The sequence below is a fragment of the Periplaneta americana genome, chromosome 1 (assembly GCF_040183065.1).
Source record: "Periplaneta americana isolate PAMFEO1 chromosome 1, P.americana_PAMFEO1_priV1, whole genome shotgun sequence".
Classification (NCBI taxonomy): Eukaryota; Metazoa; Arthropoda; class Insecta; order Blattodea; family Blattidae; genus Periplaneta; species Periplaneta americana.
This window is the reverse complement of record NC_091117.1, coordinates 211,936,161-211,962,824: the sequence shown is the minus strand read 5'-3', so window position 1 is coordinate 211,962,824 and position 26,664 is coordinate 211,936,161. Positions and strand designations below refer to the sequence as shown.

The window sequence follows — 26,664 nt, the reverse complement described above, 5'->3', positions numbered from 1 at the left end:
TACACAGGATTATAATTCTTTATTACAGAATTTTATTTCTGATGATGAAATGCGAAATAGGCTGCAGTATCAAACTTTGGCGAGTGTGAAATAATGACTTCTACTAGCGAATTGGCTCAACAAAATTTCAACACTCTAGATATCGATAAATTCTAAGACTGTCCTTGTCTGCAACATGTTGTTCCCCTCCCTGTCACTCCACACAAAATTCCTTTCAGTTTCTCCAAATATTGAAACTTCTCCTAGATACAAATTAAAACCGTTAATTTGTTTTTGTTTTTGTCGTCGATTTTCGCTTCAACTTTGTGACAGTCCTAACCATGACTTTAGCAACAAAGTATAATACAAATACCACCAGGAGGATCCCTGCAGAAAGCACGAGTATGACATCGAGTAGTAGATACTGGTACCAGTACAAGTCTTGTGCTGCTGAGCGCAGATGTGGCGCTCCTTTGTGTCTGATGACGTATTCTGTCCAGAACACTGCGCGATCTAGCGGCGAATTGATTTGGTCTTTGAAAATTGCCGAGAGCTTCTTCATGTTGAGACGGTAACTGTAACAAAACAATTGAGTGTCACGAAGTTGAAACTCATTTTTTCATGTCATGTCATGTCATACGCGTTTCACAACAATTAGATATCTCTTGGTTTAACTTGAGTACTGGGTGACGAGAATGGACGTTATAGTTGAAGTAAGAACGAGCGCTGGTATGCGGTAAAGTACAAACATTGCACGCATACCTCGTCTGATACGACTGATGTGTTGTAGCTCGAATGTAAAAGCAAGTGCAACGCATGCGCAATAGGTAGGTACATATTTCCAATATAACGATTGCTATAGTTCAGGATACGCCGGAATAGTGTTAGTTGGGAGGCTGGAGGAAAAAAGATCTTTGGGGAGGCTGAGACGTAGATGGGAGGATAATATTAAAATGGATTTAAGGGAGTTGTGGTATGATGATAGAGGCTGTATAGGGACCGATGGTGAGCATATGTGAGGGAGGCAATGAACGTCCGGTTTCCTTAAAAGCCATTTGTAAATTTCAATACATTTCAACAGTTAAATATACTTTCTCACTCTGTTAAAAAATCTTCTCCACTGAGCTTCTCATTTGTAAGCAGTAACGGTGAGCACAACCCTCTATAGGCCTACAACAAGGACTGTTAGATAAGCACTGTTATTTGCCAGAGACACTGGAGTTGTTGAGAAATCTTTTCCCTAGACGAGGCCTGCACAAACAGCGCTCAACGAGCGCGCTCGCTCCTTGGGAGAGGGAGAGCGGTGTTTACCGCTCGCCGAAACGGAGAGGAAGATACTTCAGAATGACATAGACTTGCTATAGGTAGAGGACAGGGAAACGACCACTCAGTTATCTAGTGGAGTGCAGTGTGTAGGCATATTCTCAGTAACTGTTTCACGTTGCTTACCTACTGCTACAGTTCAGTATGGAGGAATCTAAAAGACGGAACGTAACATTTAACGATTTACAGCTCGAACTTATTGATCTTCAATGTGACCTAAGGGCTAAAGATCGTTTGAATAATACTACTAGTCTGGTTCAGTTTTACAAGACTAAAATTAGCAATAATATCCACGACTACACAGGCTGGCTGTGAAAATGATTGCTATGTTTGGCTCAACATTTATATTTGTGAACAACTCTTTTCTATAATCAACTTTAATAAAGGCAGACATCGAACATCTGTAACTGATGTTTTATTACGATCAGTAGGCTACTGCTCCTTTCAGCTGCCAAGAGCATAAAACCTCGTTTTTATGTACAGATAAATAAAAATATAACAAAATGATATTGTACATTTAAGTAGCTATAGAATTTCTATTACTTATGTAAAATAAATACTTCTTTATTAATTAATAATAGTCCAAGATAGTTTTGTAATCACTGAACTGGAATTCATTTCATAAACACTCGTAATAGTACTTCCTTTTGTGTTTATTTTGTACGAGATCACCCCTTCTTCCAGTCCACCCTTATACAGAGCGCAGCTAATATCTGCATTCCGCTCATGAGCTGTGAGCCGGCTCGGAGAGCGCAAACCTTGTGCAGGCCTGCCCTAGACGCTTATCTTTCGGTTTGGCGATATCAACTGGCATATTCCATTCCCAGACCTTACAGTTGCTTACTATTTTGTGTGGGATAGCTTAAAGAAAGAGTGTTTCAAACAGACCACACTGTATCCAGAGTCCGAAGAACAGGATGTAGGCAGGAGTCCCAGGTAGATTGCAACGTGCCTTGAACAATCTCTGCGTAAGATTGTAAAAAAATAAAAGATACCGAATAGGTCACTTGAAATGTGTAATTAAAAAAGTAATGGCATGCCAATAAACTGCATTGTCAAGCCATAAGCTGTGTTATTTTGATATTTGTAAATCTTATAGTAACTTTAGAGCAGCATGCTCAAATTCGCCGGAAACTACCGGACTCTGTAGCTAGCTATGCGGTTGGGTTCTTCGCATAAGTGTACGTCTGTTTTCCTTTCCACTACCATTCCGACATTACTTCATCATTTGAACTTTTCTGAATGGACCTGCAGTTCAAAGAGAATGCTAAATACGGAATTCAATTGGAGTTATTCAAAGATTAAGTAAAACATCACTGAATCTTTTCAAAGCACCTGTCATTCTGAAGGACTTCCCGCAAAGCCGTGAGTATGCTTTGCTTCGTGAGTGTGCGGTAATCCAGATGTACTCCAACACCTTTGGAGACCAACTTCTTGATGTTGTTCTGCTGATCTAAGAAGAAAGGAACTCCCACGACAGGCACACCCCTGTATGTGGCTTCCATGGTGCTCATCAATCCTCCGTGTGAAATGAATGCCTTGATGTTGGAATGTGCTGCAACAAGCAATATTCCATACTTATTGTTCATCTTGTATAAATAAATATGTACAGGGACATCATTTTATTTTTACTTCAATTTTTATTGTACCTGAGTTTTTGAATATACTTCACTCCCACCCCTTCTACTAATGAAGTTCAACCGTCCTCCACACAGATCCAAAACCGCATATACAGTCATAGTAGCTTTACGGTCATAGTAAATAGTACGTTCCAAAAATATGTTCACGTTTTCCAGTGAAGAATGAGGTTTCAATATTGAATCATTTTCGCACAGGTACTGTCATCTGTTTGCCTATGTCGCATCCCGGTTTCCCCCACCAGCTTTTATTCGCCAGCTAGTGGCTGGGCTGTCTTAGCTCTTTTCTGAGAACATTAATTTCTGTTAGGAATTGGACGTCTACGTAATATTATATAACTATTTAAAATAACTTAAATAAAAGGGTCTCGTTAAGTAATTAACTGTTACGTGATTTCCTCCCTTTCTACGACCCTACGACATAACCACTTGGACGGACAGTAGATAGTATGTCTGAGTAATTTTATCTTTTCGGATCGGGCAGAAGTGAAGATTGAATTTACAGTACGTAAAGTACTCTTTTATAGAGTAGGTACAGAATTACTTCAACATGAGTTACTAAAACGAAGGATGAAACTGGTAATTGGGATTAGGTACAATAGTCTATAGTGCGATAATATGCACATTAGAACTGCAACCTGTATCGGAATGAACGGCCACTATTTTAAAAAATTTGTTTAAATATCCATATTATGATTATTTTTCAATTTAACTTCATTCTCTATATTGTAAGCTAATGTGCTGTACTCAGTATAATATACATTGCATAATGAATACGTCCACATGGACAGCTCAGTTCGTGAGTAAAAACACTCATTGTTAATACTGTACTGTATTTTGATTAAACAAAAACATAATGAAAATGATCAAACTCAAAAGCGCAATATTTCCTAGTTTACGTAAATGGATGAACTACTTTTCTTCCCTACTATACTTAGTAAAGTTATTTGTTTGTATATTACGCCAGTATCATCGAACTCCAGTCGTGGAAGGGGGTAGCAAACGACGTTGATCCAGAGGTATAGGCAAGTTAATATTAAAAATGTTAGTAAAAATAAAATGATGTCCCTGTATAAGTAGGATAAAAACTGTACACGTTTTTACTCTTGTATTTATGTAATCTTTATTTTTATATGTAGACTAGGCCTATACCTTTCGTTACATAGCTATAGCTTATTAGATGTGAAGCTACAGCCCTAGATCATCCTATATACCCAGATTGCTCGGCGTTATAGGCTTTGACGGTAACAACTTTTGTCAGGTTTACTATGCTGCCTTCTAGTTGTTACATAAGTAGTCACGCCATAACTTTCATTTGAATTGCATTAGCGACTATACTGCCATCTCGTGTTCGTTTACGGCGGACGGGTGGCGATCCTGGCGGTTGTTCTCTTCAAAGTGCAACCGATTTTAACATAGGAATGAGCAATCTATATGTGATCTGGGCTACAGATTTTTTATGCAATGTAGGTCACAATATTTCTGTCGGTTACATAAACTACTCTGGAATAGTAAATTAACAAAATATATAAGACGTAGAATACTTAAACTCCCTCCTTTTCCCAAGCTAAGATCTCCCCTGCCAATTAATTGAGCCAGTGAAGAGATTAAAAAAATTTGGAACATTTCCCTTCAACACACTCATTTTATGGGGAACTAAACCGCAACAGTTCACGCTTACCTAGAACATCGCTCTGGGGCAGCCATTTGCTTATCTTGACGTTGGACGGCAAACCGGACAAATTTTCCGTCTCGAACTTCCATAGAACTCGCTGAGGTATTTCTGAGAAAGCATCCAACAGCGCTTTTCGTTTGTCGTCGGATATCTGATCGCTTCTTAAATTCGTTCCCAGACTAAAGAATATAAATCCATCCCTAGCCTCGTCTAGAAACTTCTGTAGTTCCTGGAGACAAAGAAATCAAGTTGAAGTAACTCTGTGTTAAGAAGAATTTGAGATTTATTATGAAGACAGACACTTCCTGTAACTAAAATTCCTAGAAACATAAAACAATTGAATCTGTTTCTGTGAAAACCAAATAAGTCAAAATTTCTAGGTTTGCAGAAGAAAAGGAAACTTTATTTCTATCGATGCTAACTGCTATAGATGAACAAAACTAACTGAGGCTCTCGCTCGCTGTGTTCGTGCATCCAGAACGGTGGCGCGCAGGTTGAAGGTGTTCACTGAATGAACCGAGCTCAAACATAAAAACAAAATGTATTTCACATATAAAATATAATAACATAACAAAATAAACATAACACAACCTCCATATAAGTGGTAACATCTTTTTGGACCACCCTGTATTGTATTATATATTATACCAGTCATGTCAATTGATGCCCATAGGAGCAAGCGCGCGCTTTAGAGGTCAGGAGAGCCTGAGCGCTTTACAGCGGAAAGGAAAGAGACAGACGAAAAATATAGTATACGCCGCTTGGTCGAGCTATATTCAGGGATGGCCAGCACTGATTCAATAGATAAAGGGAAGAGAACTGATTAAAACTGTATCCATGTTAATTTTTAGATTTGTCTGAGAAGTACAAGTGCATTATAAGAATGTAAGTTTTAATTTTAATGCTCATTTTTCACAAGTTTGATGTTTTTATTCAAAATAAATATTTTGTCAACTTTCTTTTTATAGAAAAATGAAATTTGCAGATATAGGCCTATTTATTTAGTAGCCTTAGAGAATGTTTTCGTAAATACGTATTACTGAAGATAATGTATTGAAAATTTTGAAAATATTCGCATGGAAATCGTTTGTAAGGAAATGAATTAACAAAGCAACTACCGTTACATCATAAGCAAAAGATACGTGCCCATGTGTTGTAAAAATGTCAGCTCTATAGCTTGAGCACATTTCGAGAAAATAATTTAGTATTCTGAAGATAGGAAGTTGCACACAAATATCACCTTAAAAGCATAATGCGAGTAGAGTTTTGTTATGTAATATTAGTTGCACTTAAAACATATACAGCACCTAGGTAACTTTGCTTTGTACTGTAATATTGTTTTGATTAGTTTATTGATAACTTTTATAAATCTAAAAGGGTATCATCAATTCCAAGTTATCATGTCATACTTAATCTCTTCTTTTTTTGGTGGGGTATATCACTTTCTTTATGATTGATGTGTTTCATCCACTTAGTACAGTATAGTTGTACTACTATGGAATTTAAGTGAATATTCCTTCTTAACTCTTCATTATGTCATTAAGATTTAAAACACAAGTGCAATATTAAGAAATTGGTGTTAGTACTTTTGTTTTACAGACAATATAGATAATATTAAACAGAAAGAAGCCATATAAAATAACGACGTAACATTTCAATTTCCGTTTGAAGTTTGTGCACCACTGTTTTCTTAATCCAACAGGCTGCTCATTCATATACACCACCCTTCCTCTTTCCATACTTAGCGCTTGATGCCCGCTCACGACGTCAAGTTCAGAAAAATGCGCTTGCTTTGACATCACTGTATTATACTAACCTTTGGTAAAGGATCCGGCTTCGCCTTAATGTGCATTCCACCAATAGGGATAACATTTGGTAACAATGGTCGAGGTTCGTCTAATCCCAAGACAGTGTTGACTAGAACTACGCTAAAATTTCTATTTATTGTGTCAAGAGGAGGAAGATCCTCTTTGAAAAATCTCCTAGCAATAGATTCTTGTTTTGGCATATGATAATATTGGTACAAGAGCGTGACTAAATTATGGATAAGAAAATTTAAAACTCTCTCGCTAAAACTCATATGACCATTTAGAGGTAAAAAAAGATTTGGAATATACGAAGGATTTTCCGGATTTCCTATTGTCAGACTAAACCAAGGCAGTGTACCTGTTCCCGAAGTCGCGACAACAGGTGGAGATCCAAATTTATGTATAAATCCAAAGAAACATTCTCCCCAAGCGACTTCTGTGATTATAAGATCAAATTTTTCGTTTGAATTTAACAATGTCTGGGCCCCTTTAGTCTGGATCTGTTTCTCACATAGCATGGATCCCCAGTCCAATATAAAACCTATTGAATCCCATAGTGACATTTCTATGAACGACCCATAGTCGAAGCTTTCTTTAGTGATGTTGTAAATGTCTTCCAACAGGATCGATTTTATATTGGGAACAGGCTTCTTCTCTTCATCTTGGCTTATCACAGTCACCTGCAAATAGAAATGGGTATCACTAATTGCCACATACAGAATTATCACCAAGAACACACTGCAAATTTATGGGCGGGATCGGGAGGTTATAGTGACATACGCACTGCATCATGTGAACAGGATTCTTGTTACACAAACTTAACAACGGCTTATTGATGAGTAGGCACATGTGTTTTAATGTATTCTTATCTGTGATACAAGAGATTTGGTGTGTCAGCTTCAGTATAGTTCTTACGATATGCAAATACGGAATAGTGGTACTTTGAAAATGTTAACGTCGACACATAGTAAAGTTGTTACTGGCTTGATTTACTGATCTATGGTAGGCCTATGTGGGCCGACAGACTCTAGGCCAGCGGTGGCGAAAATGCTGTCGTGCGCCGGGCTACTGTGTAAGCTGCAACGTGCATAGCACCTATGGAGGGAGGCGGACATCCGAAGGGGAAGTGAAGCAACTGTCTGACATTAACGGATTTTCATTTTCCTTACGTCAAGCACTTAAATATAATTATATACAGTACAAGCTACAAACTAATGTTTAGTACGTGTAACGAAGAAAGAAATGAACAAGAAAACATAAGACACATTATCACAACCTAAATTAATTGTCTTCAGAATGTCTCTGCGACAGAGTTTCAAAATCAGGAATTATGTCACTTACTGCCAGTCGTAGTTGATCACGAAGGTATTTGTCTGTCAGTCGTGATCTAAATTTGATTTTTACTATTTTCATTGTTGAAAATAATTTTTCACAAACGTAAGTTGTAGCGAACATGGCTTCAACAGAGCAAGCGAAAGAACGAAGCTTCAAATATTTATTTTTTGCCAAAGATTTGAAAAGTTCAACATTTGTCAAGTCCTTACATCTAGCTTTCATTTAACATCAGATTGTAAATATGTGAGTTTAAATTGAAGATCTAACCGCATTATTCGTACATCTGCTGAAAAAGGATCGACGTATAGCGATGATGATGATTATGATGATGATGATAATAATAATAATAATAATAATAATAATAATAATAATAATAATAATAATAACGACAACAACAACAATTAACCTTTTAATGTTTCATCAGTAACATGTAGTAACCTATAATGCCGTTTTATGTTATACAACCGTTTTCCTAGTAATACTTGTGAATAAATCATACATTTAATATTCTCATCATATTGTCAGCAAAAAATGCGTCCTCCCATCCTACTTGAAACTTTCGTTTTTATAGAGGTACATGGTTTCGAGAGAGACATTGCGACGATACGCCACTCGCAGGTCAGAGACAAATACAAATGGAACGGAGTTTGACTCCAGTGAGTGAGAGGGTGGGGGTTGTAGGTAGGAAGCAAGGGAAATGCACTGCGAATCACAATGTGCTCGTGAGTCGCATTTTCGCCGCGGCTGCTCTAGGCTAACGTCTGCCACCCAATTTGCACTCGATTCCTCTTTCACGCCGGAGGTCCCATGCGTGTTGTGTAATTGTGTGATTGTTATGAGTGTAGTTTCATGTGAGATACCGCGTAGAATGGGTCGCTATTTGTATGTATGTATGCATGTATTTATTCACACTGCAAATGGGTATATACCTGGTGGCAGTGGTAATTAATTACACTCAATAATGACAATTAATAATAAACACAACTAATAATAATAATAAAATAATAATAATAGAATAATAGTAATAATAATAATAATAATAATAATAATAATAATAATAATAATAATAATAATAATAATAATAATAACAACAAGGAGCATCCTAAATTAAATGAAGCATGGTCACTTAAAATAACATTTCAAGTAAATCTAATTTGTATCTTAACCCTAAGTTCGAACTTAGACCCACGAGTGTGACAGGTTCATACCTGCACAGGTACCTTTCGGCACTACACTTATTTCGCTGTCAACTCACTCACTGCACTGATTCTACCTGATTTCACTAACACTTCTAACCATTTCACTGTTCAAATACTTTGTACAGTCACTTCACTGACAACAACACACTTCACTTAAACAATAGACTTCACTGACACTACACACTTCACTGACACAACACACTTCCTCACTGATAGAACACTTCAAATAACAAGATATCAATTACACCCTTTAAGTAGTGTGTCTAATATACTACCGTCTATTAGTAAAGTCCTTAAGCCTATTTTTAAATACATTTTTGTTTATTTGACTATAGAAGTGAGAGAGTGTGTGTGTGTGTGTGTGAAAGACATACACACAGTATTATACATGGGCCATTAAAAAATTAGTAGCAACATGTATGTATGTGGTGCTATTAGCGGTAAATGATGCAAGCTGATAACAATGAGAAAGAAGAGCATCTGATGTGTATTATCTGTGAGTTTGAACGCAATGACCTCATTTGGATAAATCGCAATAAAGAGAAGTTATCCCCACCCACATGAAATGTGCATTCGACACAACACTCGCCTATCAGGTAGAGTGTCTGGTGAGCTAGTAGGGGAAAAGTGGAAGGGGTGGTGGGCGGAGCTTCTACGTTCTGCTTATTGCGATGTTCCCTCTCATTTATAAGATATTGTGGTGAGTTTAATTTGTAGACTGTTATCTGTAGTGCTCTAAAATGTTTAGCATAGCCTATACGAACAAAAATGCTTCATTAAAATTCAGATTGCAAGAGGAAAGAATGTTCGACAATGCCATACAGCATTACTGGAAGCTTGTGGTAGAGAGACTTCACCATATCGTACAGTGGCTAGAGGGGCGCATGCATTTCGCAACGGGAGGGAAGATGTTAATAAAAAACGTGGAACTGGTAACGCAATCGGCAAGTGATGATGTGCATGTGAAAGCTGTAACAGCCCTGCTGGAAGAACACCGTTGTTGGACTTGTATTGAACTAGCAAGGGAAGTTGGAATTGCTCCCGGTATGATTCTTCACATACTTAAGAAGAAGTTAAAGATGAGGAAAATCTGCACCCGGTAGGTTCCACACAATCTTAAAGAGCAAAACATGTGACCGAATGGAAACAGAGAGATTGCACTTAGAACGCTATGGACGTGAAGGAGAGCGTTCTCTTCGACGTATTATAACTTTAGATGAAACCTGGGTTCGGTGCTACCAAGCAAAATTGAATAGACAATCAAATAAGTGGCGGCACAAAATTCCCCATAAAAAAGTATCAACAAGAACAGGATCCAATTAAATTCATGTTCATTGTTGCTTATGATTTTGACGGTGTCCTTGTCACTCATTCGTTTCTGCGGGAAATCATATGAATGGTGGATTTACTCTCTGGAACACCATTTACGACCAGCTGTGCGCCGTAAAGTCCAATTTCCTGAATCTCCTTCTATTGTGCTACATGATGGTGCTCGCTCTCACATAGCTGCCCTTGTGGTTAATTTACTTCGCAGATGGAACTGGGAAATTCTGGAGCATCCTCCATACTCCCCAGATATGAGCGTATGTGATTTTGACCTTTCCGCGAAAATAAAATTACTGCTTAGAGGAGTTCGCTTTAGAAACAGACAGGCAATTATAGCAGCAGTAGAGCAGTCTGTTCGAAGATTAGTACAACAAGACGCTGTGGATGGCATCCGTCGTCTCCCGGAGGTGTGGAGGCGGTTCTTCATGTTGGAGGAGATTACTTCTGAGCACTGCAACAATGTGACTGTTCCAAAAATGTTTTCTCTGTTGTTAATTCAAATGTTGCCACTAATTATTGAATGACCCATGTATGTACGAATCAGCTCGCTGGGTCTGTAGGGAGTTTATTGAGCAATTTACGAATACTTTTTAACGTTGCTGTAGAATATGCCATTAGGAACGTCCAGGATTACAGAAAGGGTTACATCAGCTGCTTGTTTATTCGGATGACGTGAATATCTAGGAGAAAATCCACGAACTAATCAGGGAAAACACAGGAATTTCACTTGAAGCAAGTAAAGAGATAGGTTTGGAAGTAAACCCGAAAATACAAATTATATGATATGTGACCAGAACATGGTGCGAAATGGAAATATAAAAATTGGGAATTTATTCTTGAAGAGGTGGAAAAATTAAAATATCTTTGAGCAACAGTAACAAATATAAATGACACTCGGGAGGAAATTAAACTCAGAATAAATATGAGAAATCCATGTTATTATTCGGTTGAGAAGCTTTTATCATCTAGCCTGCTTTCAAAAAACTGGAAGTTAAAATTTATAAAACAGTTATATTACCGGTTGTTCTCTATGGTTGTGAAACTTGTACTCTCACTTTGAGAGAGGAACAGAGACTGAGGGTGTTCGAGAATAAGGTGTTTAGGAGAATATTTGGGGCAAAGAGGGAAGAAGTTACAGGAGAATGGAGAAAGTTACACAACGCAGAATTGCATACATTGTATTCTTCACCTAACACAAATTAGAAACATTAACTGCAGATGTTTGAGATGAGCAGAGCATGTAGCACGTATGGGAGAATTCAGAAATGCATATAGAATATTAGTTGGACGGCCGGAGGGAAAAATACCTTTGGGGAAATCGAGGCGTAGATGGAAGGATAATATGAAAATGGGTTTGAAAGAGGTGGGATATGATGGTGGGGACTGAATTAATCTTGCATAGGATAGGGACCGATGACGGACTTACATGAAGGCGGCAATGCATATTCGGGTTCTCTAAAAGCCATTTGTAAGTAAATAATAATAATAATAATAATAATAATAATAATAATAATAATAATAATAATAATAATAATAATAATTAATGAAAATAATTTGGTTATATTTAGTAAAAACTTGAAATAATTGCAAAATATATTATCTACTGTATAAGATTTGATTATTAATTACATTGAAACAAAAATGTTTTATATATTATAACCCATTACCTGGTGTCCTTTTTCGGCGAGGGCTAATAACAGGGCCCTGTTAAAAATGTAGTGACTGGGCGACGCCAAATTCAACATAGCCAATATCTTGGCATTGTGCACAGCTTGAAGTCCAGAACACACCAGCAGCAGAGTCGTCAACAGCTTCACACCAGCGTTTACCATTCTGTACAGTGAGTAAATACATTACAATTAGGTTAATCTTTATTTTAGAGCTTCAAACAAGAAGAGAAAGAAGAAAAGAATGGACGAAAATAATGAAGAAAGAAATATGGGATAAAACACAGGGAGTAAAGGCACAGTCTACTATATACAGCCACGAAGCTTGAGTTTTGAGGGTGCTAGAAACAATAGACTGTGACGGTACTATTTTGCATTGCCTGTAATGAGGCGATATTAGCGATCGTAGTGGTGAGCAACTATCTAATGTTTGCATATTTACTACGTATTGAGCTTCGCGACTGTACATACTAGACTGTGGTAAAGGAGAGAATGAGGATGACACGGTTTATTATTATCTGATTTATACATTTATCAATACGGTACTTCAGTTCCATATCATGTTACTAAGACTCTTTTAAAATGTCTGAATACAAGATTCTCTGGCTTTAGCTATAGATTATTATGGTTTAGAGAAAGAAAGAAAATCTCATAAAAGGATAACTCCGCTTCACTGGGTAACCATTAAGAATAAACCTACTAATACAGGGTGTCTACTCTCGGCTCCACAAGTAAAGAACCCTGGCCTCACACCACTTCTACACAGATGACAGTGATTGACAGGCCAGTTAGGGGAAGTAGACTTGCTAAAACTTTCAGCTGTTGCCACGTTTGCTCTTGGCTTGACTCTTTAAATGTATTTTCTTTTGCAACTGGTTGGATTCTTTCAAAAATGGAAAATTCACAACACAGCATTCTCGGCGGCTCCTGGCAGTATCTTTATCCACAGTTTCACTAATTGGGGGAGCGTGTCAGTCAGATTTATGACTTCCTGAACACAACCCTGCAACGAAGGTTGTTTACTTGTGAAACCAAGAGTACACCGAAATGCTCTATTTTTATCTTGCTCCCAATACCAAAGAAATAAAGATAAAGGAATTATATTCACAAATATAAGCCGTATGAGGGATTAAGTTTTTAACAAAAAATCACAACTTCCATGTGAGTCCCTTTGGTGGCACGATGGATGTCTAGTCTGTATTCGATTTCCGTCCAGGTCCGCTCCAACATGCTCGGAGATATGGTACCAATACCATCCACAATTCATTTAGCACCAAAAGAAAAAATAAATCCGGAGAATGTGGAGTCCAATTCAGGGGTCCATCTCGTCCTATCCAACGCCCTGGAAAAGCGTCCGCACATCCATCGATCAGTGGGGTGGAGTACCATCTTGTTAAAACTACAACCTGAACAGCTGCAGCATGTCCAGGTAGGTCGTTCTTGTGATCATGTCCCTCCGTGTCCGGATTGTGGAAGTCATTGGTACCACACCTAAAGTGGCAGTGTGTGTTTTTTTTATTACAAACTTAATACCTCATACGACTTATATTTGTGAATAAAATTCCTTTATCTTTATTTATTTGGTATTGAGAGCAAAATAAAAATAGGGCATTTCGGTGTAGACATCTTGTATAATCTTGGAATATAATTTAAAGCAAAATATATTCTTTTCCATAAAATTAATATTTCATATGGAAGTAATTTATCGATATTCACTCTCGAAGATAAAGGCTAAAATCAGGTAACAATTTATTACAAATAGAGTCTCTGCTAATTGACTTGACTGGTTTTTTCTGACTCTAAATAAAATTATATGTAGCGAGGAACTATTCCATTTCTGATTGCACACTTTGTATATAATAGTTTGTTTGTAGTTCGGATCTTTTAACCAAGCATCTTCTTGTATTACTCGTATTTAAATTCCTTTCTCTTTTTTCTTTCGTTGCGTAGCGACTTACACTATATAATTTGAAAATTAATTCTTATCAGTAGCGGTGCGTCAATAAGAGCACAAGAGCACGTGAACAACTTGTTTCCATTTAAGCACGACTAGTTGTATAATGTCAGAATCGAGTATTTTAAACTTTTCGCATCGTGCATGAACTTATGTAAACTTGGCAACGTGCGTTCACCTTTAAGCCGTGCTCTTTGCAAGGAGGTTACAGGAATTACACGCATTCGCGGGACAAAATTGTCTTTAGCTGGCTTCTTATGACTCGTCAAGAGCACAAAGCGTTAAGTGAACATTGAATCTACCCTACAGATGTCAGGTGCATCGATACCTATCTTTCACTTGCTATATTTCGAGGCAGGAAATTTAGTAGTCTGTATTTTAGCCCTGTAGGTGTCAGCATTTCTCACTGTTGGAACGTTTACTTTATGTGGGTCTGTGTACAGTGCTACTACGAGAGTTTAGTTTGTGAATTACTATAGTTTAGTGTTATATAGTGTAGCTTTCAAACACGTGCTGGCAGACTGTGATAGTAGTATGAAATCTGTATGGTGATGTACGATATTTAAGAATAATATTTACTGGCATGTACTTATAGTATCAATCTATGGGAATGGGATTACATTAGTGGTACAGGCTATAGTGTATCAGTGTGTTGTGAACCAAAATATATTACACAACACACGCTTTTTAAATAACGGTATTGTGGTAGACTATGTATAAGTTTTTAACAAACATAAACAATGAACCTGTTCAAGTAATTTTGAACATAAAGAACTGGGTAGACTGACTTACTTACTTACTGGCTTTTAAGGAATCCGGAGGTTCATTGCCGCCCTCACATAAGCCCGCCATCGGTCCCTATCCTGAGCAAGATTAATCCAGTCTCTATCATCATATCCCACCTCCCTCAAATCCATTTTAATAGTATCTTCCCACCTACGTCTCGGCCTCCCCAAAAGGTCTTTTTCCCTCCGGCCTCCCAACTAACACTCTATATGCATTTCTGGATTCGCCCATACGTGCTACATGTCCTGCCCATCTCAAACGTCTGGATTTAATGTTCCTAATTATGTCAGGTGAAGAATATAATGCGTGCAGTTCTGTGTTGTGTAACTTTGTCCATTCTCCTGTAACTTCATCCCTCTTTAGCCCCAAATATTTTCCTAAGCACCTTATTCTCAAACAGCCTTAACCTATGTTCCTCTCTCAAAGTGAGAGTCCAAGTTTCACAACCATAAAGAACAACCGGTAATATAACTGTTTTATAAATTCTAACTTTCAGATTTTTGGACAGCAGACTGGATGATAAAAGCTTCTCAACCGAATAATAACACGCATTTCTCATATTTATTCTGCGTTTAATTTCCTCCCGAGTGTCATTTATATTTCTTACTGTTGCTCCAAGATATTTGAATTTTTCCACCTCTTCGAAAGACAAATCTCCAATTTTTATAGTTCCATTTCGTACAATATTCTGGTCACGAGACATAATCATATACTGTACTTTTTCGGGATTTACTTCCAAACCTATCTCTTTACTTGCTTCAACTACAATTTCTGCGTTTTCCCTAATCGTTTGTGGATTTTCTCCTAGCATATTCACGTCATCCGCATAGACAAGAAGCTGATGTAACCCATTCAACTCCAAACCCTGTCTATTATCCTGAACTTTCCTAATGACATATTCTAGAGCGAAGTTAAAAAGTAAAGGTGATAGTGCATCTCCCTGCTTTAGCCCGCAGTGAATTGGAAAAGCATCAGATAGAAACTGGCCTATACGGACTCTGCTGTAAGTTTCACTAAGATACATTTTAATTAATCGAACTAGTTTCTTGGGAATATCAAATGCAATAAGAATATTATATAAAACTTCTCTCTTAAGCGAGTGGGTAGACTGACTTACTAGGAAAAATTGGAAATAAAAAAATTTGGGTTTCATTATTATTATTATTATTATTATTATTATTATTATTATTATTATTATTATTATTATTATTATTATCATCATTATTATTATTAAATATTTTGAACTTATACATGATTTTTTTCGATAGTGAAACATTGGAATCATGGCATTTCATATTAAACGTATGATTTCAAATTCTCTTCGGTTTTGGAACACAAAATTGTGAACACGTGTAATATTTTATCACGAGTCGCCACTGATTCTTATAACTATGCTAAACAATGAAACTTTAACCTGAAAACGTTTTCTTCAATTGAAGCGACTTCCAAAGTTAATGCGGATAAAACGAGTGTCGGATATTTAACAATAATGGGAGCACTGATATACCAAGATACATTGCCCAGCACCATCCTTGTTGGAAAATTACATTTGGACTCACAGGGACTTGAATCGCAATTGCAATGTGGAATGTAGAGGTTCCTTCCTTACAGAAGTTACACCGACTATCACGTACCGTAGCTAGTTCTCAATACCGCACGTCACTCGTAATAGGTTACGTAGTTACGATGACAGTCAACAAGATGTGCGGCGGGAACCTCCCCAGCACACAATGGGATCCGTGACCCGTGACCCGGGCAGCCACTGACAATTAAAGCATTACGATCAAAGCATGAAAGAGTTGCTGCATTGTGCTCAAGGCCTTACAGCAGCACAAACTATTTCTGACTTGTATCAACATGGACGTTCTAGGTCGCTTGACGTTTGTAGGCTGATGTGCATAGGATAATAATAGGGATATCCCGAACTAGCACTAACAGATAGCGTGCGTGTACTTTGAGGGATGCGCTTTGCGTGTGCATTTGTTTTCCGCTATAAGATATAAACATTGAGGATTTACGTAATGTATCTGTACATTAAATACTCTTAAAAACAACTCAAAATTTCAAATTTTTGTTGAGTTTCTATACGTAAAAACCAGGGAAAGCCTTTTGTTTTCATTCAGATCCCGAAATATTCTGAATATATGCTATGAATCTTAAAAATTTAACTAATGAAATTGCGCCTCGAAAGTGCTACTATTAAACAAAAATAACTACTTCAAGTAAGGAATTGTTGACTACAGTTTCATTTTGGAAGAAGGAAAAGAAAAATTAATAAAAACATATGGAACCTCGACAGCAAGCTATGTTAGCTTTGATTATATTCAGTACTTGTAGGAATCTCCGAAGTTTACGTCTGCAGTAAACTCATGATTAACTGGGATGTTCATTATCCAGGACAATTCACAGTGCAATCAATTTCGTGAATAATGTTTTTAATGTGCTGTAGACTAATTATTAAAACCATGTTTTTACTTCAAATGTTCAAAATCATCCTACATAGTATTCAAAACAGCATGTCCTTAACCTATAAAACACAGGAATAATCTATTACACAACTAAAACGCTAAAAACAGGATATTTAGCCACTAATGTGTTTTTCTTTTATGGGGAAGGGACTATGAACAGAAGTAAGCAGAAAGATCAAATGAGTGAATGATATAGCCATAATGTCCCATCTTGGGCAAAGGCCTCCTGTGCTTGGAGTAGGACTCCCTTTACAGGGGTGGCTCGTCGATATTAGCTTGGCGAGTCAACCCATGCGAGTTGTAGATACTGTCGTGGCACGGTTTTTAACCCTGTTAAACTTTACTAGTCTGAGCACTTTGTTCTTTGGTCCTTTTATGCATTGTCCATGTAGTACTATCACCAGCACTTTGGCAAACACTGAGATTTCTATTAACACTATTTTAACTAGCACTTTCACGAACACTGACTTTACTATTTACAATATTATAATTGGCACTTTCACAAACAATGACTTGACTATTTACAATATTGTGACAGTCGGGAGTCGATGCGTCCCACAGAGGTCGGGGGTGCACGAAGAAAACGAGCGACGCAGCCACCTTCTTCGCTGCGGCCGCTCGGGTCTGGAGGGGACAGACGTAAGAGGGGGGCACGAGGTGGAGGCGTGGACGCGACGAAGGGTGAGGGGGAAGTAAAGCAGCTGGTGACTAAGGAGAGAAATCCAGAGAACTCTGGATAGGCGTTATCTTCTAGGCATCTGTCGATTGTTCGCGAGATCGTACTCTCCAGAAACTATGGTTTAGTTATAAATACAACACGCGAGTGAACTTGAGCAGTGTTGTTGTAATCGTTGGACAGCAAGCCAGCCAGTCTTGTGTAGCAGTGAAGCCAGCTTCGAGACCGGAGTTCGACTTGAATGTGTCCGCAGCTGTGTGAGCATCCGAAGCCCTGAGTTCGAGTGCAGTGGACCGCAGTTGGGGAACCTGAGTTCGAAGTTCAGTGGACTGTCTCTGAAGGTCTGGGGTTCAAGATACTGTGAACTCGAGTGACTGAGCTAGAAGAACTAGCCAAGGCAAACGAACTGTGAACTGAGAACTGACAGTTCTGTTTTGTAAATAGTGCATTGTGAACATTAGTTAAGATTAACGGTTCATTGTTGTTCTAAATAATCCAAGTAAATTGTCATTGTTAAATTTACTACAAAAACGAATAATTAAAATTTGTTTGAAGAAACGTTTCGATTATCCAACTAAATTAATTTATTCTGAATTTAATGTATTTAATATTGAACAAATTTATAAGTATACGCTGTTAAAATTTTATCATAAAAATCGTAATAAGTTTGTATTACAGACACACAATTATGACACAAGACGAAATATTAATTCAACATTAGTAGAACCTAAATGTCTCACATCTGCTGGTCTAAAGCATAGCATAAATTTTGGCCCTCGGTTGTACAATGCTTTAACTAAATTACACCCAGAACTTCTAACATGTAACCCACTAACATATAACAAGAAAATTAGAAACGTGTTAATATCTTCAATTTGATTAAATAAATTTATAGCCTATGTGTATGAATTAATCAACCTATATTATATTTGTATTCTATAATTTTGAAATATATATTAGTCCTACTTTTCACGTGCGATATTATTCTTCTCTAGTGTTAATATTATATTATATAATTCCATTGCCGCTGTAATTATATTTTAGTTCCTATTTTATTTTACTTATTTATTTATATTATTATTATTTTTTATTTTAATATTATATCTGAACTGCGACCGAGCACGAGCGCTGCTCATTCGGTCTCAAATTTTGTTAATACTACTGTATCTTCTTTTTATATTGCTTGTATTATTTTATTTGTATTTCTCTTTGTTTTGTTTTGTAATTATATTTCTTTATTCTGTATATTTGAATTAAAAAAAAATTGTCGACTGTGGAGTGCAATAACGAATATTGTGTTACTGTGTGGAGTGGAAATCCCAATGTTGACGGGAGTATTTAAACTAAATTATAGAAAGTGATTATTGTCGTTTTAACAATAAAATTACATTATTGTTTTATAATAAAAGTTAAAATATTTTGACAAGTATGTTTGCTATTTTCAACTAGCACTTTCAAAATCACCGACAGCGAGTTTACTATTAGGCTGCAATATCCTACCGGAAATCTTTCTGCATACACTCGTTGAACGGTACGCCAGTTGCGATACGCTAAGATCACGTAATACTGGGACATGACGACCTTGAGTACCAATAATTATCCCCTATCTAAAGAAAGTCGAGAACAACTGATCGGTGTCGCCACGTCTAGTCTTGTTAGTCAGGGAACAAATTTGTAATACTTTTTATTTAATTTACACGAAAACTTTCATTCTATCGTAATACGACAAAGGAAAGAAATGTTCTTTATTACAATCTCTATTCGTATTGACAGAAATCAAAATCCTTTGCATAGTAATTATCCAAAACAACGACGTTAAAGTTTTCGGCGGAAAAAAATTCTTTGAGAACTACAAACTTTCCACCGACATGGTGTCAACAATTCACTCTGCAAAGCTGCAGGATTACTTCACTTCCACCCTGTATATATATTTTTTTACGTAAAAGTGGGGAAAATATTATATGCAATTCGGGAGTTAAGTAGATTTGACTATTCTCGGACTTAATAGAAAACCCGCCCTCGACTGGAAACTACTATTTACCTTCCTTGTAGCATAAATAACAGTATAAGTGGACCTACTGTACAGACGTGGACAAATTATTAGACTAAAACTTTTTTGGAAACATAATATAATTCGTCATATTAACTATCAGTATAATTCACAGAGTCTCCATGATGTAAATATGATTGTTTACATCTTCTGGTATATTTTTCCAATGGTTAAGTATATTTTTTCTGGCTATGTTGGTGCTACTGGTGTTTAAATTATATACTGCAGAAGATATTCTTCCACGGCCTGCAAGAAGACCGGACATGAACGAAATTGAAAATCTGTGATCTATACTGAAGAAGAAAGTGAACAAAAAGAGGCTTACAAGAAAACATGGACTCATTTAAGCACTGTCTGATATCTGGCTAAATGATGCTGATATTCAAAGAAGGTGTCAAACTTTGGTTTCCAGCATCCCTGACAAAATCAACGTGTTAATAAAGGGAATGTTCACAAAATATTAGTAACCTAAAGACTCAATTTTCTGTTCAGTATATCTGTTCAAAATACATTTTTGTTCATTATTTCTACCGATAAATACAGCTTCGTTGCACATACAATTAATTTAGTTTAAATAAATTGTCCACGTCTGTATGTGTCAAGTGGTAATAAAACTGCAGTCTCGCCTTCTTGTTTATCTTGGAACAATCTTTTTAGATAACAAGAGCAAAGTTTATTTAGTGACAACTTCAAATTCGGCTAACTTAAAAAATCCCATGTATGTGTTTAATAAAGTGACTCATTTAAAGATAATTTCGTGATAATATAGCTAGGCATGTAGGCTGCAAAGGAAGCTAAAATGGTCAACATTTGTAAAGTGTCCACTATGAACTTCAATTTGTCAGTTTTAATTTATTACCATTATTATTATTATTATTATTATTATTATTATTATTATTATTATTATTATCATAATTTCTAATATTTTAAATAATTTTATCTTGACTATTACACTCTTACTACGTCATACTACTTTTGACCAATAAAACGGTACGAAAGGACGTATTTCAACCAATCATGGCTGCTTATCGCACAATTTTATCGCGTCCCTAGCATTTGTTTAATTTTATCGCGTCCCTAGCATTTGTTTAATTTTATCGCGTCCCTAGCATTTGTTTCTTTGCCAACATTTGAAACTGCGCTGTTCTGGATGTCAAAAATATATATAAAATTACAAACCACTCCAGTCGATGCACAGCAGTTTCAAATATGACTCGCATTGGCATTCAAGAACAAGAATTAATAAAAATCACTGATCATACCTATGCATCTTCTGAAATCCGATTTACAAATAAATGAAGAGCACCATTCGGAAATCCTAAATAAGTTGAATACACCATGTAGGCCTAAATCAATGAGTTCCACTTCTATTATGCACACATCCAATATAACATCAATTGAACCACCAACCATATTCAAATTTGAAAATTGTACATTCAATAATTATTCCTTTTAAAATTATTCATGTTTTTTTTATGTCATCGTCGTTAATTAAAACTTTTCTAACACTTGTGTATATTAGTTAGGTTATGTTATAGCTTCTGCTCTGAGAGGATAAAAAGAACTTCTGCTATATGATATTATGGATAGTCACGTATCAGAGATTGTTTAATATTAAGATTTATTGAATAGTAATCATTAGTGTCTGTATAAAGACACTACTGCCATCTAGCATGCATCTAGCGTAATATTTGTAATGTTGAGATGGTACAATAATACATTTGAAGAAAGTTGTATTTTCGTAAGTCAATCAATATTTTATTGTATTGGAGTACTTCGTTACTTCTAATCTTTATATACTTTCTTCTAATCGTGTAATAGTCAATTAAATCCCACTCGAGTTTTGATTTTCTCTATATAAATCAAAACGTCTAGTGAGATTACTGTTGATAGTTTTCTCTTTTATAGATTGTCTATTATCTCATTAGCATCTTACTATGCATTTTCCTATTTATTATTTTTCGCACTAATCTGTCGTTTACATCACATTCTTACTTACTTACTGGCTTTTAAGGAACCCGGAGGTTCATTGCCGCCCTCACATAAGCCTGCCATTGGTCCCTATCCTGAGCAAGATTAATCCAGTCTCTACCATCATATCCCACCTGCCTCAAATCCATTTTAATATTATCTTCCCATCTACGTCTCGGCCTCCCCAAAGGTCTTTTTTCCTCCGGCCTCCCAACTAATACTCTATATGCATTTCTGGATTCGCCCATACGTGCTACATGTCCTACCCATCTCAAACGTCTGGATTTAATGTTCCTAATTATGTCAGGTGAAGTATACAATGCGTGCAGCTCTGCGTTGTGTAACTTTCTCCATTCTCCTGTAACTCCATCCCTCTTAGCCCCAAATATTTCCCTAAGAACCTTATTTTCAAACACCCTTAATCTCTGTTCCTCTCTCAAAGTGAGAGTCCAAGTTTCACAACCATACAGAACAACCGGTAATATAACTGTTTTATAAATTCTAACTTTCAGATTTTTTGACAAAAGACTAGATGACAAAAGCTTCTCAACCGAATAATAACACGCATTTCCCATATTTATTCTGCGTTTAATTCCTTCCCGAATGTCATTTATATTTGTTACTGTTGCTCCAAGATATTTGAATTTTTCCACCTCTTCGAAGGATAAATCTCCAATTTTTATAGTTCCATTTCGTACAATATTCTGGTCACGAGACATAATCATATACTTCGTCTTTTCGGGATTTACTTCCAACCCTATCGCTTTACTTCAACTAGAATTTCCGCGTTTTCCTTAATCGTTTGTGTATTTCTCCTAACATATTCACGTCATCCGCATAGACGAGCAGCTGACGTAACCCGTTCAATTCCAAACCCTGCCTGTTATCCTGAACTTTCCTAATGGCATATTCTAGAGCGAAGTTAAAAAGTAAAGGTGATAGTGCATCTCCCTGCTTTAGCCCGCAGGGAATTGAAAAAGCATCAGATAGAAACTGGCCTATAAGGACTCTGCTGTAAGTTTCACTAAGACACATTTTAATTAATCGAACTAGTTTCTTGTTGCATCACATTCTTGAATTATAAAATATAAATAAAGCAACATGATTTTCGCTTACATGAAATAACCAATCCCGAAGACTTGCTTACAGCCACGTCTGCTTCATGTGACACTTCACTTCCTTTCTATAAAGCCGACGTCACACTGAGCGCGGTGTTCGCTACGTTCACAAGAAATATAGCTATCTTCATTCACAGTTAGACTGGCCACAGAGCTGCGTACGCGACGATTGCGATGGTCGCTATCATGGCGGAAACAATGTTTCCACCATGGTCGCTATCTTATCTGGGTCGCGGAGTGTTTGAATGAATGAAAGAGAGAGGTAAATTGGAGGAAAAACTGTAAGGGGACACTCCACTAAATATGACAACTTTTTTCCTAACCATTTTTTTCCCCACAAAATTCTGAGAGCAGGTTTACTATGTAAAGAAATGACAAAATCCAAATTTTGTACTCCCAATGTTTTTCACTTTTTATTTTTCTTCTATTCATTTTAGAAATATTTTCAAACCCAAGTTTTAGTAGAACTTTTAAGCTTCATTCTTTGGTTACATTCACAAGGCATAAAGACAAATTTCTACGCATTCGTTTTATAAAATATCTCATTTATTCACTTTGAAATTTTAAAAATATTATTTTTCTTATAATTCATGAAGAAAAGTATTAATAAAATAAACTAGCAGTATTTCTGACAAAATAAATGGATAGAAACATAAATATCTCATAAATACCTTTCAGTAAACATTTTATCAAGATTGATTAATATTTGGTAGAAGAAAGTTGGTAGGTCTACTGAATCAAAAAAATAAACTTACGGAAAAATGAATTTGAAAGTAAAATGAATATTTATGCAAATTAAAATTCTCCTTCGCTACATTCATCTTGTAACTTCAGGGAGCCAACTTTAGGACAAAAATTTACTAGATTTGTAATCATAAATTTGTAAAAAGAAATTCTTTTTATGAAAAAATTATTTTGACAGTTTTTCAATGGCACGCCACCTTACAGCCATGCTTAAAAAAAAATTAAACGTATTTGTACTCAAAATCGAACTAAATCTATTTGGGATATGAAAGTATACATTCTAAAGAAGTGAAATAGCCAATAATTTTTTTTTGAAAATTTTCATGATTTTCAGTGGAGTCTGCCCTTAAAAATACGCGAAAACACGCCCTTGCAAAAGAGTTGGGCTGTGAAAAGCTAAATATGTGAGCTCCAAGCGTGTTAGTCACTTGTCTCACTTTGGGTTTCGCCGCTCCACTGAAGGAGTTCTAGAAAACTTTGAAAGGGAAAACCGAAAATGGACGTAACCTATTATCTTCAACAGTGATGTCAAAGCAAGCGTATTTTTCTGACCTTGACGTCGTGCGCGGGCATTAAGCGCTAGGTATGCTAGGAGAAATAAGCAGCCTGTTGGATTAAGAAAACAATGGTGCACAAACTTCAAACGGAACGTGAAATTTTATGTCATTTTTATATGGCTTCTTTCTGTTTGTAATTTTCTATATTGTCTGTAAAAGAAAATTATTAACACCTATTTCTTAGCCTAATATTGCAGTTATGTTTTAAACGTTAATAACATAATAAAGAGTAAAGAAGGAATATTCACACAAATTCCATAATAACTACAACTATAATGTACTAAGTGAATTAAACATAAAGAAAGTGTTATCCCAAAGAAAGACACTGAATATGACATGATAATTTGACATAGATATTGATGGTATCTTTAGCCTTATAAAAGTAATCAAAACAATATTATAGTACCAAGCAAAGTTGTCTAGGTATGTGTTTTAACTGTAACTAATATTACATAATAAAACTCTTATCGCATTATGCTTTTAGGTGATATTGGTGCGCAACTTTCTGTTATCAGAATATTAAATTATCTCGAAATCTGCTGAAGCTATAGAGTTGACGTTTTACCAACACATAGGCACATATCTTTTGTTTGTGATGTAAGAGTATTTGCTTTGTTAATTCATTTCCTTACAAACATTTTCCATGCGAATATTTTAATTTTATTTTAATACACTATCTTCAGTAATACGTATTTACGATATATTAGATTTACGAAAACATTGTTTTAGTACCTGTAAGGCTGCTAAACAAACATATCTGAAAATTTCACTTTTCTGTAAAAAAGTTGAGGAAATATTTCTTTTGAATAAAAAAGCAAACTTGTGAAAAATGAACATTAAAATTAAAACTTACATTCTTGTAATGCACTTATACTTCTCAGACAAATATAAAAATTAACATGGATACAGTTTTAATAAGTTCTCTTCCCTTTATCCATTGAATCAGTGCTGGCCATCCCTGTATACAGCTCGACCAAGCGGCATATACTACCTCACTCGTCTGTCTCTTTCCTTTCCGCTGTAAAGCGCGCGCTTGCGCCTACGGGCATCAGTTGACATGACTGGAATAGAGTCCAGATTTGAGAAGTTACTTTGGAGTGGGGAAACAGGCACATTTATCGCATTATCTTTTACTTTGTAACTACTGAAACTTTTTTTAAATGTAGGGGAGACTGTTGTACCTTTAAACACTTTTCACATTTTATTAATTTTTTTTTTAATGTTGGGAAATGAAACATTTTAAATGAAAAAATGCTTGAAACAATTATTGAAGGTTCCTTTACAACTTCGTGTATGTATTTTCCTGTTTTACAGATCTATTAAAGATGGAAAAAATAAAATGAAGGGATATGTAATGTGTTCAAAGTTACAACAGGATCATGTACCTTGGAACATACCCTCTTGTAAGTTGGAACATATTGAATATAGGTGGGAATATAGCTGTAAAAACTGACAGTCATATTTAAAATGTATTTGCAATCATAAACCAGAGCAGGCTTCTCTGATTGAGATTTTATTTCCTGGAGGAGCAATAACTGCTTCAACAGCTTTCTTCAAGACATCCGGATCAATTGGGGACCTCTTAACTCCAGACTTACTTCGTGACATGACCTTAAAATAAAAGAAAAACAAAAACCGATAGTATCGTCTAATTTGGAACATGTTCCATGGTACAAGATGTCTTGTGTTCAAAGGTATAAGAGGGTGCACGTTTAAACAAATATGGCTCCGAAAACTAGAGAGTCAAATAAATCATGGAAATTAAAATATGTTATTACTCACCAGATGATAGGGAACACACCGTACTTGAAAGATATTAACAAATGCAATCTGGTTTTGTGTTAGAAAACATACATCAATGAACGAAATGTTTACTTTTGGTACTGAAAAAACTTCTTTTGTCTACGGAACTCACACTTTGCAATAAATCAAACTGAAACTACGACCAGAGCTACTTAGCGGCTTTCTCTACAATCTACTTCAGTTTGAGTCCTCTAGGTAGCAGCAAAAATTAAAAAACAAAAACTGTTCAAAGGTACACTATGCCAAAGGTACAACAGTCTCCCATATATGTTCAAGATTAATGTTTTTAAATGTTTCTCGTGACCACTCTCACCTATTTACACGCTTCCTCAGGGGTTCATGACCCAGACTTACCACTGCTTTAGTGGTTAGAGCGCAGAAGTTTCATATAATAATAATAATAATAATAATAATAATAATAATAATAATAATAATAGTAATAATAATAATAATAATAATAATAATAATGAATATTTTTCAATCTAAGAATGTCTCAATGCAATACGTACTGCAGGCAGTGTTGCAAACACGACCGTGAGCTGGATGCTGACTTGACAGTGAGAAGGTTCTTACGTAACTAAATATAGC

The 26,664-nt window shown here is 36.1% G+C and overlaps 1 protein-coding gene across 2 annotated transcripts; it reads right to left on the bottom strand.

Annotated features, from left to right (window-relative positions):
- On the bottom strand, positions 1 to 26,664 carry LOC138707699 (UDP-glucosyltransferase 2-like). 2 transcript variants are annotated; one of them, XM_069837528.1, is made up of 6 exons: positions 26,586 to 26,664; positions 11,950 to 12,115; positions 6,431 to 7,102; positions 4,621 to 4,843; positions 2,638 to 2,857; positions 1 to 554 (listed from the first exon to the last, which is right to left on the bottom strand). In XM_069837528.1, exons 2-6 carry the CDS (start codon positions 12,112 to 12,114, stop codon positions 263 to 265), a joined length of 1,572 nt encoding a protein of 523 aa, XP_069693629.1. In that variant the 5' UTR covers position 12,115; positions 26,586 to 26,664; the 3' UTR covers positions 1 to 262. The 2 variants fall into 2 exon arrangements, with proteins under 2 accessions (XP_069693629.1, XP_069693623.1); XM_069837522.1 differs by lacking the exon at positions 26,586 to 26,664 and adding an exon at positions 22,971 to 23,127.